This window comes from Symphalangus syndactylus, chromosome 1, assembly GCF_028878055.3.
Source record: "Symphalangus syndactylus isolate Jambi chromosome 1, NHGRI_mSymSyn1-v2.1_pri, whole genome shotgun sequence".
In the NCBI taxonomy this organism is placed as follows: domain Eukaryota; kingdom Metazoa; phylum Chordata; class Mammalia; order Primates; family Hylobatidae; genus Symphalangus; species Symphalangus syndactylus.
The window spans coordinates 92,430,955-92,445,666 of NC_072423.2; the positions used below are offsets into that span (position 1 = coordinate 92,430,955).

At 42.6% G+C, this 14,712-nt stretch overlaps 1 protein-coding gene across 5 annotated transcripts in view; it reads left to right on the forward strand.

Moving 5' to 3' along the window:
* Positions 1-14,712, forward strand: part of RTN3 (reticulon 3) — an 84,074-nt gene that overhangs the window by 14,552 nt on the left and 54,810 nt on the right. For 2 of the 5 annotated variants that reach the window (XM_055296437.2, XM_055296671.2), the window contains exon 2: positions 9,802-9,858. The exons of the other annotated variants lie outside the window; for them this stretch is intronic. In XM_055296437.2, the coding sequence (XP_055152412.2) occupies positions 9,802-9,858 (57 nt within the window). The remainder of the gene's footprint in view (positions 1-9,801; positions 9,859-14,712) is intronic. 5 annotated transcript variants of the gene reach the window in all.

The following is a 14,712-nucleotide window of genomic DNA, read 5'->3' on the forward strand; positions in this document are numbered from 1 at the left end:
GACGAATGTCCAGTTACTACTTACTACTCAGTCTAGTTTTGAAATAACAAGCTAAATCTAAAAATCTCTTAGAGTTTGGGTTTCAGCAAACGTTTATGAAGCTCCTGTAATATTCAAGCCTCCATATTCCGTGACTTCTGCTATATGCTGGACCACCTGAAAGATACAAAGATATGTAAGAGGTCTTTAACCCTCAGGTGCTTCCAATCAGGTTGTAGTTATTTTCCAACAATAAATAAATTGAATTTATTTCATTAGATATTCTGAGAACTAAGACATTAATAATTGATTTCTTTTCTTTCCCCTGAAATTCCTGAGCTTCAACTAGTTGGTCTGTTTTTATAGTAGTTATGTTAGCTATAAATGAATAAATAAAAATCAACCTGCCAGTTTATGTAGATTCTCCCCCCTTGAGGAGGTGGAGCTTAACCCCTCCACCACTTAGGGGTGGATGATGAGCTTAATGACTTGTTTTCACAGAGTACAGTGTGGAAGGGTGGGGAGAAGTACTGCTTTCTTCACCCAGGTGGAGAATCCTGGCAAGCACTACCTCAGCCAGGGATCAGGTTAACATCATCAGTTGGTAAGTCATGTTGATAGTCTGTACTCCTTTTTGGTTTTTTTTTTTTTTAGAGATGGAGTCTTGCTCTGTTGCCCAGGCTGGAGTGCAGTGGCATAATTTCGGCTCACTGCAATCTCCACCTTCCGGGTTCACGCCATTCTCCTGCCTCAGCCTCCAGAGTAGCTGGGACTACAGGCGCCCATCACCACGCTTGACTAATTTTTTGTATTTTCAGTAGAGACGGGGTTTCACCGTGTTAGCCAGGATGGTCTTGATCTCCTGACCTCGTGATCCACCCACCTCGGCCTCCCAAAGTGCTGGGATTACAGGCATGAGCCACCGTGCCCAGCCCCCTGTTGCTATTTTCAAGAAAATTTTAAAAATAAATATTGTGATGAATAATCTTATAGCCACATATTTGCACAAATGACTGGTTATTTATTGGAATTAGATTTTCAGCAGATCCACTATGCTTTTTTTTTTTTTTTTTTTTTTTTTTTTTTGAGATAGAGCCTCGCTGTGTCACCCAGGCTGGGGTACAGTGGTTCCATCTCAGCTCACTGCAACCTCCGCATCCCAGATTCAAGCAATTCTCCTGCCTCAGCCTCCCAAGTCAAGTAGCTGGGATGTGTGCTACCACACCCAGCTAATTATTATTATTATTATTGAGACGAAGTCTCACTCTTGTTCCCCAGGCTGGAGTGCGATGGCACGATCTGGGCTCACTGCAACCTCCTCCTCCTGGGTTCAAGTGATTCTCCTACCTTGGCCTCCCGAGTAGCTGGGATTACAGGCACCTGCCACCACGCCCGGCTAATTTTTGTAGTTTTAGTAGAGACGAGGTTTCACTATGTTGGCCAGGCTGTTCTTGAACTCCTTACCTCAGGTGATCCGCCCGCTTCGGCCTCCCAAAGTGCTGGCATTACAGGCAAGAGCCACCATGCCCAGCCCAGTTGTGCTTTTTCAATACCATGTCTCTAGCAATTTTATGGGCTTTGTTCCAGAAAAAATTGTTTCTTTTTTATGTATTTTCAGACTTTTTTCTTCTATTGGCTCCTTTATGTCTCTCTGTAAATATACTTGTCATTTTCATTTCTAAAAAACTTTCCCTCAACATTGCCTCTCCCTATAGCTGCTGCTCAGTTTTTAGTTCTTCCCTTTATCACCTGTATTTCCCATACTTTTTGTTTTCAGTGTTTTTTAAACTTACCTTCACTCCTCAGTCTTCAGTGTCTGTTCCCTCCCCCTCTACCACTCTCATTTTAGTCATCAATGCCAAATTAATTTCTGTGATCCTTTTCATAGTCTTTTTTTTCTTTGTCTGTCTCACTCTGTTGCCCAGGTGCCATGGCTCAATCTCAGCTCACTGCACCCTCCGCCTCCTGGGCTCAAGTGATCCTTTCAGCTCAGCCCCGCAAGTAGCTGGGACTACAGGAGCAAGCCAGCATGCCTGGTTAATTTTTGTATTTTTTGTAGGGACGGGATTTTACCACGTTGCACAGGCTGGTCTCAAACTCCTGAGGTCAAGCCATCCACCTGCTTCGGCCTCCCAAAGTGCTGGGATTACAGGCATCAGCTACTGCTCCTGATCGTTTTTCACAGTCTTAATTTAGCCATTCAATGGCTTTGACTCTTTTTTTTTTTTTTTTTTTTGAGACGGAGTCTTGCTCTGTCGCCCAGGCTGGAGTGCAGTGGCGCAATCTCGGCTCACTGCAAGCTCCGCCTCCCGGGTTCACGCCATTCTCCTGCCTCAGCCTCTCCGAGTAGCTGGGACTACAGGCGCCCGCCACCACGCCCGGCTAATTTTTTGTATTTTTAGTAGAGACGGGGTTTCACCGTGGTCTCGATCTCCTGACCTCGTGATCCGCCCGCCTCGGCCTCCCAAAGTGCTGGGATTACAAGCGTGAGCCACCGCGCCCGGCCGGCTTTGACTCTTAACCATTCTCTGAAGCATTCTCCAAATGGCACCATTTTTTCCTTTCTTGACTCCTTTCTGTTTTCTTCACTGGTCCTTCTTTCTTGATCCCCTTTAAATATACATATTTAAAAATTTATCTTCATGCCATCTGGTAAGGTTGAGTGGACAATCTCAGCATACCTGGGAAACTTAACATGATCTAAGATCACTGGGGGACTATTGACTCCAGATACTGTCTTGTACATGAGGCAAGGCTGGGAGAGGTTGTTCCGACTGACTGCCAGCACCTGCTCCCAAGCTCCTACCACTGGCCCCTTTAAATATTGAGATATCCCAAGTTTGTTTTTTTTTTTTTGGAGATGGAGTCTTGCTCTGTCGCCCAGGCTGGAGTGCAGTGGCGCAATCTCGGCTCACTGCAAGCTCCGCCTCCCAGGTTCACGCCATTCTCCTGCCTCAGTCTCTCCAAGTAGCTGGGACTACAGGCGCCCGTCACCACGCCCGGCTAATTTTTTGTATTTTTAGTAGAGTTTCACCATGTTAGCCAGGATGGTCTTGATCTCCTGACCTCGTGATCCACCCGCCTCAGCCTCCCAAAGTGCTGGGATTACAAGCGTGAGCTACCGTGCCCGGCTGAGATATCCCAAGATTCTTTTGTAAAACTTCTGTATTTCTTCCTGGATGAAGGTATTCACTGCAGTAGTGTCAGTTCTCACCCAAATGTTAATTCCCAGATACTTATCTACAGCATTTTCCTCTCTTCTGAGCCTGTCCCTATTACTGAACTGCCTGTTCAACAGTTGCCACTTACATATGCCTTAGGCAACTTTTTTAATATTGAAAGTTAATAATATAAGGGATTCCTGGCCGGGCACAGTGGCTCACGCCTGTAATCCGAACACTTTGGGAGGCCAAGGCTGGTGGGTCACTTTAGGTCAGGAGTTTGAGACCAGCCTGCCAACATGGTGAAACCCCATCTCTACTAAAAATACAAAAATTAGCCATGTGTGGTGGCATGCGCCTGTAATCCCAGCTACTCAGGAGGCTGAGGCATGAGAATCACTTGAACCTGGGAGGCAGAGGTTGCAGTGAGCCGAAATCACACCACTATACTCCAGCCTGGGCGGGCGACAGAGCTGAGACTCCTTCTCAAGAAAAAAAAGAAGGCCGGGCGCGGTGGCTCACGCTTGTAATCCCAGCACTTTGGGAGGCCGAGGCGGGCGGATCACAAGGTCAGGAGATCGAGACCACGGTGAAACCCCGTCTCTACTAAAAATACAAAAAAATTAGCCGGGCGTGGTGGCGGGCGCCTGTAGTCCCAGCTACTCAGAGAGGCTGAGACAGGAGAATGGCGTGAACCCGGGAGGCGGAGCTTGCAGTGAGCCGAGACTGCGCCACTGCACTCCAGCCTGGGTGACAGAGCGAGACTCCGTCTCCAAAAAAAAAAAAAAAAAAAGAAAAAAAAGAATTCCTTCTGTGTTCCCAACCTTGGCATTTCATTTAGTCCCTCAGTGATCTTTTACTTCTCCAGTCTTCAACATCCAGGCAGATGGTCTCAAGACCTGTCTTCTGTCTTGTCAGCAGTCCTCTCATTCCCATCCTCACTGCCTTAGTGCGAGCCTTTATCTCTTGCCAAGATTATGCAGTAGCTTTTCAGTTCAGTCCATGCTCTACCCTGCTGCCAGAGTTCTTTCTAAAACACGTGATATTGTCACACCCTTACCTAAAAACCTTCAGTGATTCCTTATTACACAAAGGATATAATCCAGATTACATGGCATTTAAAGCCATTTGGAATCTGGCCAGTTGTTCCTTCTCCCCAGAATGCCTTTCCCTTCCTTGTTCACCTCATGAACTTAAATCTTTAACACCAAGCTTACCAGCTCTTCTGAAACATTCTTAATTTATCATAGTGGCTGTCTCTGCTGCATTCCCACAACTCATACAGTTTTACTGGTGAATTATTTGCTTTTCAGCTACTTGTGGGCACTGTATTACCAGTACTAACACAGGTCCTGGACTTAGCTACTTAATGAAAGTGATTTCATTAATGGCATTTGAGGATTAAGATCATTCTGGGGTTCAGTTCCCTGTGACACAAATACAGAGTATGAATACAAGGTGGTTTTGTAAGTTGGAAACCTCATGGAATATTGTTCCAGCCATTACAAGTTATCTGTGTTCTGCATCTGCATAACAATTTGCATGTTGAAATTTTCCATTAGGAGGGAGTGGTGTTAGGTGAAGGTGAAAAGGCAAACAGCTGGCATGTTCATAGGCTCTTTTTTGGCATTGGGCTTGAAGCATTTGGTTTTTCAGGTTTGTTGAGATTTAAACTCATCATTGGCAGAGATTTAATGTTGATAGTAAATGCATGTAGAAATGGATCCATCTGGAAACATAGAGATAGGAAAATGTGCTTCTTTTACTTTTTTTTTTTTTTTTTTTTTTAAGGTAAGGTCTCACTCTGTTGCCCAGGCTGGAGTATGGTGGTGTTATCACGGTTCACTGCAGCCTCAGCTTCCTGGCCTCAAATAATCCTCCCACCTCAGCCTTCCAAGTAGCTGGGACTACAGGCGCATGCCACCACACCCAGCTAATTTTTTTATTTTTTATTTTATTTTATTTAATTTTAATTTTTTTTTTTTTGAGACGGAGTCTCGCTGTCGCCCAGGCTGGAGTGGAGTGGTGCGATCTTGGCTCACTGCAGGCTCCTCACGCCATTCTCCTGCCTCAGCCTCCTGAGTAGCTGGGACTACAGGCACCCGCCACCTCGCCTGGCTAATTTTTTGTATTTTTAGTAGAGACGGGGTTTCACCATGTTAGCCAGGATGGTCTCGATATCCTGACCTTGTGATCCACCCGCCTCGGCCTCCCAAAGTGCTGGGATTACAGGCGTGAGCCACCGCGCCCGGCCTATTTTTTATTTTTTGTGGAGACAGGATCTCACCGTGTTGCCCAGGCTGGTCTTGAGCTCCTGAGTGAAAGCAGTCCACCTGCCTCAGCCTCCCAAAGTGCTAGGATTACAGGCGTGAGCCACTTCATCTGGCCTGTTTCCCCATCCCCATCCTTTTTTTTTTTTTTTTTTTTTTTTTTTGAGACAGGGTCTCACTTTGTCACCCAGGCTGGAGTGCAGTGGCATGATCTCAGCTCACTGCAACCGCCTTCTCCTAGGCTCAAATGGTCCTTCCACCTCAGCCTCCTGAGAAGTAAAGGATTAATTGAAATTTGTTATTTTTTGTTTGATCTTTATTGGTCACTGTGTATCCTGATAAGAATTTTCAGGCCAGGCTCGGTGGCTCACACCTGTAATCCCAGCACTTTGGGAGGCCGAGGCGGGCGGATCACGAGGTCAGGACATCGAGACCATACTGGCCAACATGGTGAAACCCTGTCTCTACTAAAATACAAAAAATTAGCCAGGTGTGGTGGTGCACGCCCACAGTCCCAGCTACTCGGGAGGCTGAGGCAGGAGAATCGCTTGAACCCAGAAGGCGGAGGTTGCAGTGAGCCGAGATTGCGCCACTGCCCTCCATCCTGGCGACAGAGTGAGACTCCTTCTCAAAAAAAAAAAAAAAAAAATTTTTTCAGCTTTTAGTGTTCATACATAATTTGTTTCTTACATTACTTCTCTTCCAAATTTTTATACTTTCTAAACCCTTGCTGTTTGAAGTATTCATGTCGTTTTGTTGTTTTTGTTTTTTTCCTGATATCAAATGTACAGCTCTTTTCCAGAATGTCATATAGTTGGACTGGGCCAGTATGTTGCCCTTTCAGACTGGCTGCTTTCACAGACCAATAAGCATTTAAGGTTCCTTCATGTCTTTGTGTATCTTGATAGCTCTTTCTAGAATATCCTTTAACATCTTTTCAATTTCTAAATTTAATCAGCTAAAAAGTCCCATATCTTATTTAAATCATCTATATAAAGTATAATGAAACTCGGGGTATGAGTCAGAGAGAGTAAAATTTCTCTCTATTTATGAACAGTTCTGCAGGCTTTACAGGAAGCAAGGTGCCAGAGGCTCCTCAGTTTCTGGGGAGGGAGGCTTCAGGAAGCTTACAATCATGCAGAAGACACGGGGTGCAGGCACGTCACATGGCAAAAACAGGAGCAAGAGAGCTGCCCTTGATTAAAGTGTCACTTAGACCTGGGTGTGGTGGCTCACGCTTGTAATCTCAGCACTTTGGGAGGCTGAGTGGGAGGACTGCTTGAGCCAAGGAGTTCAAGACCAGCCTAAGCAACATGGCGAGACCTGTCTCTAGAAAAAAATAAAAACTTATCTGGGCGTAGTGGTGCGTACCTGTAGTCAGTGCCACTCGGGAGGCTGAGGCAGGAAGATCACTTGAGCCCAGGAGGTCAAGGATGCAGTAAGCTGTGATCATGTCAGTGCACTGGGCAGCAGAGTGAGACTTTGTCTCAAAAATAAATAAGGAAAGGACAATTTTTTAATTTGTAGGAGTAAATGTGGTACTTCATTTTCGTATAATTAAAAAGCAGCTTTATATTTGAAACTAAATAGTTTTCATGAATTAGTACTTATAGCTATAGCCCAGTCCTTTAAAGCAATCTTCTAGTTTATTTCTAATATTTGTGAAAACATTTTTATAATTTCAAGATAAAAGGGAGTTAATATGTAAAGTTCAGTATTTAGGGACAATTTTGGAGGGTTTTATTTTTCACATGGCTTTTTTATTCTTTTTTTATCATTTTTATTGAAAAAGTCATTTTACGTTCTTGGTGTGTGGTTTTTTTGTGTGGTTTTTTCTTTTTCTTTCTTTTCTTTTTCTTTTTTTTTTTTTTTTTTGAGACAGAATTTTGCCCTGTTGCCCAGGCTGGAGTGCAATGGCGTGATCTCAGCTCACTGCAACCTCTTCCTCCCGGGTTCAAGTGATTCTCCTGCCTCAGCCTCCAGAGTAGCTGGGATTATAGGTGCGTGCCACCACACCCGGCTAATTTTTTGTATCTTTAGTAGAGACAGGGTTTCACCATGTTGGCCAGGCTGGTCTCGAACTCCTGACCTCATGATCCATCTGCCTCAGCCTCCCAAAGTGCTGGGATTACAGGCATGAGCCAATGTGCCCGGCTGTCCCTTTGTTATTTAACAAATGGGAGCACACTGCTTTTTTAAGCACACTGCACTTTGCCGTTTTTTTTTTTTTCCTTTGCTCAGGCTGGAATGCAGTGGCGCGATCTCAGCTCACTGCAAACTCCACCTCCCAGGTTCACGCCATTCTCCTGCCTCAGCCTCCGGAGTAGCTGGGACTACAGGCACCCACCACCATGTCCAGCTAATTTTTTGTATTTTTAGTAGAGTTTCACCATGTTAGCCAGGATGGTCTTGATCTCCTGACCTCGTGATCCACCCGCCTCAGCCTCCCAAAGTGCTGGGATTACAGGTGTGAGCCACCACGCCTGGCCTGCAATTTGCTTTTTAAGTTTAATTCGTAGATGGACTGTATCTACATATACACTTAGCCCACCTTATCTCAGGTTCTACATCTGTGGATTCAACCAATTGTGGACCAAAAATATTTTTTTAAAAAACAGCAATAAAAAAACACAAATTTTTAAAACAATACAGTGTAACAACTATTTACATAGCATTTACGTTGTATTAGGTGTCTAAAGAATACTTAAAGTATAAGCGATGATGTGTGTAAGTTATATGGAAATACTATGTCATTTTTTACACAGGACTTGAGCAACTTCAGATTTTGGTGGTGGTGGGGGTGGTGGTTCTAGAACCAATCCCCCTCAGATACCAAGGTATAGCTGTACCTCATTCTTTTTCATGGCAGCAAGTATTTCATAGTTTGCATGTAACTTTAAAAAAGAATAACTTTAGGGGCCATGCTAGTCTTCTGTGTATCCCTCCAGTATTAGTATATGTGTTGCCAAAGCAAGTGGTAGCTGTAACTTTAGTCTTCTATTGATGGTCATTTAGAGTATTCCTAATATTTATAACCAGAACTTTTATGAATATTTTCATACACATCTTTTTCTTTTTTCTTTTTTTTTTTTTTTTTTTGAGGCGGTGTCTCGCTCTGTCTCCCAGGCTGGAGTGCAGTGGCGCAATCTCGGCTCACTGCAAGCTCCACCTCCTGGGTTCACACCATTCTCCTGCGTCAGCCTCCCGAGTAGCTGGGACTACAGGCGCCCGGCACCACGCCTGGCTAATTTTTTGTATTTTTCATAGAGATGGGGTTTCACCATGTTAGCCAGGATGGTCTCGATCTCCTGACCTCTGATCCACCTGCCTCGGCCTCCCAAAGTGCTGGGATTACAGGTGTGAGCCACCGTGCCCCACAACACATATCTTTGTACATGTATGCAAATATGCCTGTAGTATATATTCTTAGAAGTGTAACTGTAGAGTTAGAGAGTATTGTGCAGGGGGACTGGGAGGAGAATATGTGCATTTTAAATTTTGATACATGTTGCTGAATTTAGAGGAGTATAATTTTATTTATTTTTATTTTTTTATTTTTTTTTTTGAGAAGGAATCTCACTCTGTTGCCCAGGCTGGAGTACAGTGGCACGATCTCGGCTCACTGCAAACTCTGCCTCCTGGGTTCAAGTGATTCTCCTGCCTCAGCTTCTTTAGTAGCTGGGATTACAGGCATGCGCTGCCACGCCTGGCTAATTTTTGTATTTTTAGTAGAGACGGGGGTTCACCATGTTGGCCAGGCTGGTTTCGAACTCTTGACCTCAGGTGATCTACCTGCCTCAGCTTCCCAAAGTGCTGGTATTACAGATGTGAGCCACTGCGCCCAGCCTAGAGGAGTATAATTTTAGAAGATAGATTTCTCATGTAGTCCTGTTTTCCCCATGGATTAATTGTGATTTTTAAAAAAATATTTAGGGTCAACTTTGCATATTTGCCAATTAGATATTTTTAAATGCTTATATTAGTGACTTAACTCCTCAAAATGCATCCAGGAATGGTTAAAAGCAAATATTAATTAGTACTCAGATACTTATTTTCCCCTTCCCACACAGAGTAGCCGAGCAACATCATCTGTTCTTGAGGTTTTGCTTAATGTAGAATGCTAGGGGTTTCTTTTTTTTTGAAGGTGAGAATGTTTGACTAAAAAAAAAAAAATTGAATGGATTAACTTTTAGAAATGCATCTTGAAAATAAAATAAGGTTTTGCTACCAGGTGAGTGAAAACAATAATTGGAAATAAAGATTTGAGTTTTCCTCCTTGTTAAACCCAATTAAATTATGATGCTTGGTTCTTCCTCCCCATCAAAAAGAAAGTTAAAGTTAAAATTCCTGTGTGAGGTTGTCATATTCTCATGCTGTATATTTTCTTTCAGATTCCTTTGTTTCTTCCTCTTCCTCTCAGCCTGTATCTCTATTTTCGACCTCACAAGGCAAGTCTGTAATTTTTTTGTGTGCATTGGTAAAAGAAAAATGTTGAGAAAGAGGCTGTAACTGGGGATACGAGGCACAAGTCTTCTATTGCCCCAAATCCCCTAAAATAAAAACTAATTACAAGCTGGTTCTTTCTATTTAGCAGTTTCCAGTGGGTTTCGTGTAATGGTTAATAAAATAAAATGAGGCTGGGTGGACCCTGTAACAGCATAAACTTCAGGAGTAGTTTCGAGTATTTCTTTAAAATTAAAAACTTGCCCACCAGAATTTGGAGCAGATAGAATTGTGGCTCAGAGGCCAGGTGCAGTTGCTCACACCTGTAATCTCAGCACTTTGGGAGGCAAAGGCAGGCAGATCACTTGAACTCACAAGTTTGAGACCAGCCTGGGCAACATGGTGAAACCCTGTGTCTACAAAAAATATCCAGGCATTGGTGGTGCATGCCTATAGTCCCAGCTACTCAGAAGGCTGAGGTGGGAGGATTGCTTGAGCCCAGGGGTTGGAGGTTGCAGTGAGCGATGATCGTGCCACTGCACTCCCCCCTGGGTGACAGAGCAAGACCCTGTGTCACCACCACCACCACCAACAGCAACAAAATTGTGGCTCAGAAAACACCCAACCCCTAGAATGCATTTAATGTATTGATTTGCAGCTATGAAACTGGTTTAGAGAGGTAGCAGATTGGAAAAACAGTATAAAAGTGTGCTTCCACTGAACTAGAAAAATACAAACCTAGCTAGGGTATTTTAATGTGAATTTATCTGAGACACGTCATAAAAACTAGGCTAGTTTCGCCGGGCGCGGTGACTCACGCCTGTAATCCCAGCACTTTGGGAGGCCGAGGCGGGCGGATCACGAGGTCAGGAGATCGAGACCATCCTGGCTAACACAGTGAGACCCCGTCTCCACTAAAAATACAAAAAAACTAGCCGGGCGAGGTGGCGGGCGCCTGTAGTCCCAGCTACTCAGGAGGCTGAGGCAGGAGAATGGCGTGAACCCCGGGGGGCGGAGCCTGCAGTGAGCGGAGAACGCGCCACTGCACTCCAGCCTGGGCGACAGCGAGACTCCATCTCAAAAAAAAAAAAAAAAAAAAAAACTAGGCTAGTTCCAAATTGCCTACGAACATTGAACAAGTCAGTTATGTGACTTTTGGCAAGCAAGGCTTCTTGTCCTAGAGATTGAGTTGTGGCTTTGTTTTGTTTTTAATCTGTCAATCTGTAGGGAAGGGAATCAGTTTGTGGAGGTAACATTGCCAAGAAGCTGAAAGAGAGGGTACTATGTGCTTCATCAATTTATACTGATAATAAAGTATTATTTCATTTGTGCTGTTTGTACTAGACTCAAATATAGGTCAGTTGAGAACCTTTATTTTAAAAGAGGCAAAAGTAATTAAAATCACTAGATAAATTGATTTAAGAAGTCTTGTGCAAACAGTTTATTGTTGCAGGTGGACTTCTCTAGCTGCAAAAGACTTTTACCTTATAAGAATAAAAACGATGGGATTAAAAAAAAATTAGTGAAACTTTTGCCTGGTTAAATCTGCTTCTTAGGAAACATGGTAGGGAATTTTTTTTATTTTTTATTTTTTATTTTTATTTTTTGAGACAGGGTCTCACTCTGTCACCCTGGCTGAAGGGCAATGGTGCATTCATAGTTCACTGCAGCCTCAAGTCTCCTGGGTTCAAGTGATCCCCCCACCTCAGCTTCCTGAGTAGCTGGGACTACAGGCACATGCCACCATGCCCTGCTAATTTTTTTATTTTTGTTTTGTAGAGGCGTTTTGCTATGTTGCCCAGGCTGGTCTCAAACTCCTGGGCTCAGCCAGTCCTTCCACCTCAGCCATCCACAGTGCTAGGATTATAAGCATGAACCACCGCCACACCTGGCCAACAATTTGTTTGTTTTAATTTAAACTGATGACATTAGAACCCCCAATTCCTTTATGATGTGCCTCATTGTGTGAATGAATTTGGGTATCTTGTAGGCCAGATAATGACCTCTGAAATTAGCATGTCTGCATTAAAAGGTAGAAATTTTGTTAATGTTAGAAAGTAACTCAAACATATGAAGTAGTTATATTGTTCTTGACATTTGGAACTTGACAATATTTATATTTTTAAGGGTTTTTTTTTTCTCATGAGAAGCTTAATAATTTAAACAAATAGGTATTAAATTTATTCTACTGTGGAAGAAAAATACAATATAAATAGAACAAATAATTATTTCCTCTCTTGTAAGTTTTTCAGATCTTTAAGAATACATTCTAACCTTAAGTTACTATTTTCTTTTCTTTTTTTTTTTTTTTTTTTTTTTTTTTAAGAGATGGAGTCTTACTCTGTCGCCCAGGCTGGAGTGCATTGGTGTGATCTCAGCTCACTGCAACCTCCACCCACCGGGCTCAAGCGATTCTCTCACCTCAGCCTCCTGAGTAGCTGGGATGACAGGCATGCACCACCATGCCCAGCTAATTTTTGCATTTTTAGTAGAAATGGGGTTTCACCATGTTGACCAGGCTGGTCTCAAACTCCCTCAAACTCCTGACCTCAAGTGGTTCGCCTGCCTTGGCCTCCCAAAGTGCTGGCATTGCAGGCATGAGTCACATCACCAGGCCAAGTCACTTTTTTCATATGGAAAAGGGATAGTTGATACTCTAAACAGTGTAACAGTGTGACCCATGGCTAACATACCTAATGTATGACATGTTGAAAAGATAACTGTCATAGCTTTAAAAATTATTTTAATCCCTGGTTAACAAAAATTACATGTACACTGAAGTAGAAGGGAGGTAAATAAAAAGGATTTAAATTAAAAATGAATGTTTTAATAGGCTTCAGTTTCACACTGTGTATTAGAATTTGTAAGACAGCATACACTTATTCTTTTTGCTTACAAAAATTTTTTTTTGACCAGTGTAGATTGAGAATAGTGTTATTGTTAAAAGGTAATTAAGAATGCCCTATCTGGCTGGGCACAGTGGCTCACACCTATAATCCTAGCACTTTAGGAGGCCGAGACAGGCGGATCACCTGATGTCAGGAGTTTGAGACCAGCCTGGCCAACCTGGCGAAACCCCGTCTCTACTAAACATACAAAAATTAGCCAGGTGTAGTGGCAGGCACCTATAATCTCAGCTACTTGGGAGGCTGAGGCAGGAGAACCACTTGAACCCGGGGGACAGAGGTTGCAGTGAGCCGAGATCGCGCCATTGCACTCCAGCCTGGACAAAAGAGCGAAACTCCATCTCAAAAACAAAAAAGAATGCCCTATCCTCGAATGGGTTTCATTTAACCTCTATTAGTAGCATTTTCTCTTGCAACAAACAAATAAACAAAACACATGATGGAAAAGTAGCCCAGTGAGGCCCTACGTCATTGGCAGTCTAGAGGTTAGCCTGTTCAGTTGTTTGAGGGAACACCTTGGCAGATGATTAGGTGTTTTCTAGGGGAGTCAAGACTGGTAGCTTCCAGTCTGCCTTAGTAAAAATAAGGGAAGAGGAAGCTGTTGATATATAGTTGGTTAACTGTATTAAAACCCTGAGTGGGAGTTGAGGGCTCTGGGAACAGTCCACTTCCACACAGGCCTTTGAAAGTGACTGCTGCCACCAGCATGCACCTTGAGTCCGTCACTGACACTAACCCAACTAATTTCTTTGGCTTCATATACCTTAGCTATCTAGCCTTAGGGAAATTGTGGCTATTTTTATATACCCCAATCATATTAAGCAATATGTAGCAATAATAGGACTTCAAAAAAAAAAAAAAATAGATACAAGGTCTCACTAGGGTGCCCAGGCTGAACTCCTGAGCACAAATGGTCCTCCCACCTCAGCTTCCCAAAGTGTTGGGATTACAGGCATGAGCCACCATACCTGGCCTAAATAGGACATTTTAAGATTTAAGAATGGCATGTTTTTTTTTTTATCCTGAAATATATATTTATTATTATTGGGTTTCAGGTAGATGCATGTATAAAAAATGTCATTAATTCAGACTGAGTTAAAGGCAGTTAAAGTTTTTAAAAGTAAATTTTGTGATATTTAGTAAGTTGTACTGCTTTGAGAATACAGCTACATAAGCTAGGAAGTTAAACTTTTGATATGAATAGATTTCTAACTCATATCAAGGAGGAGTTAGGAATAATCAGTTCCTTCTTCCATAAGTTGTACCCCTGAGTAGTCCTTGTCCTTGCAGTCTTTTGCTTATGGTTTCCTTTTTCCATCAAGCAACAATTATATTTCAGCCTAATCCCTGAGAGTTTTAAAATAGTGGATTACATTTTAATGATGTTTTCCTGTACTTCATAAAACATACAAAGATATTGACAGAAGTATAGGTGTAGTATGTGGCTAATTTTTATTGAACTTTTACTATGCCCAGTAAACTTTACATGAATCATCTCATTTAATCTTCATAAGCAGTTCTATGAAGGAAAGGGACTAGCTCTTTTACCAATTGAAATGACTTGAAAATGTTGAAATCACTTGCTGAAGGTAACACAGCAAGTAAGTGATAGATGGAGGATGCCAAAGCCATGGTCATAACTGCTGTACCTATAATAAAGAGGATCAAATAAACTAGCTGTATTTTAGGGTTTAGACTTCTTTTTAGAGATGGCATTTGAAGTTAATATTAAAATCATGACATCAGAAGAGACAAATACCATTGTTTTGACCATATTATCACTATTAGTGATATAATTTAGTATCATCTGGGGTATATGCTCCCTCCAACAAAATCAAAATCAAACTGAAATTTTGTTTTACTTTTCAAAACCTTTGAGAGCGGAAGCTAGAAAATACTGTTTCTTTAGAAAACATTGGAAGAAAAGTAGGTGAAGATGAGATTGGAAAGAGA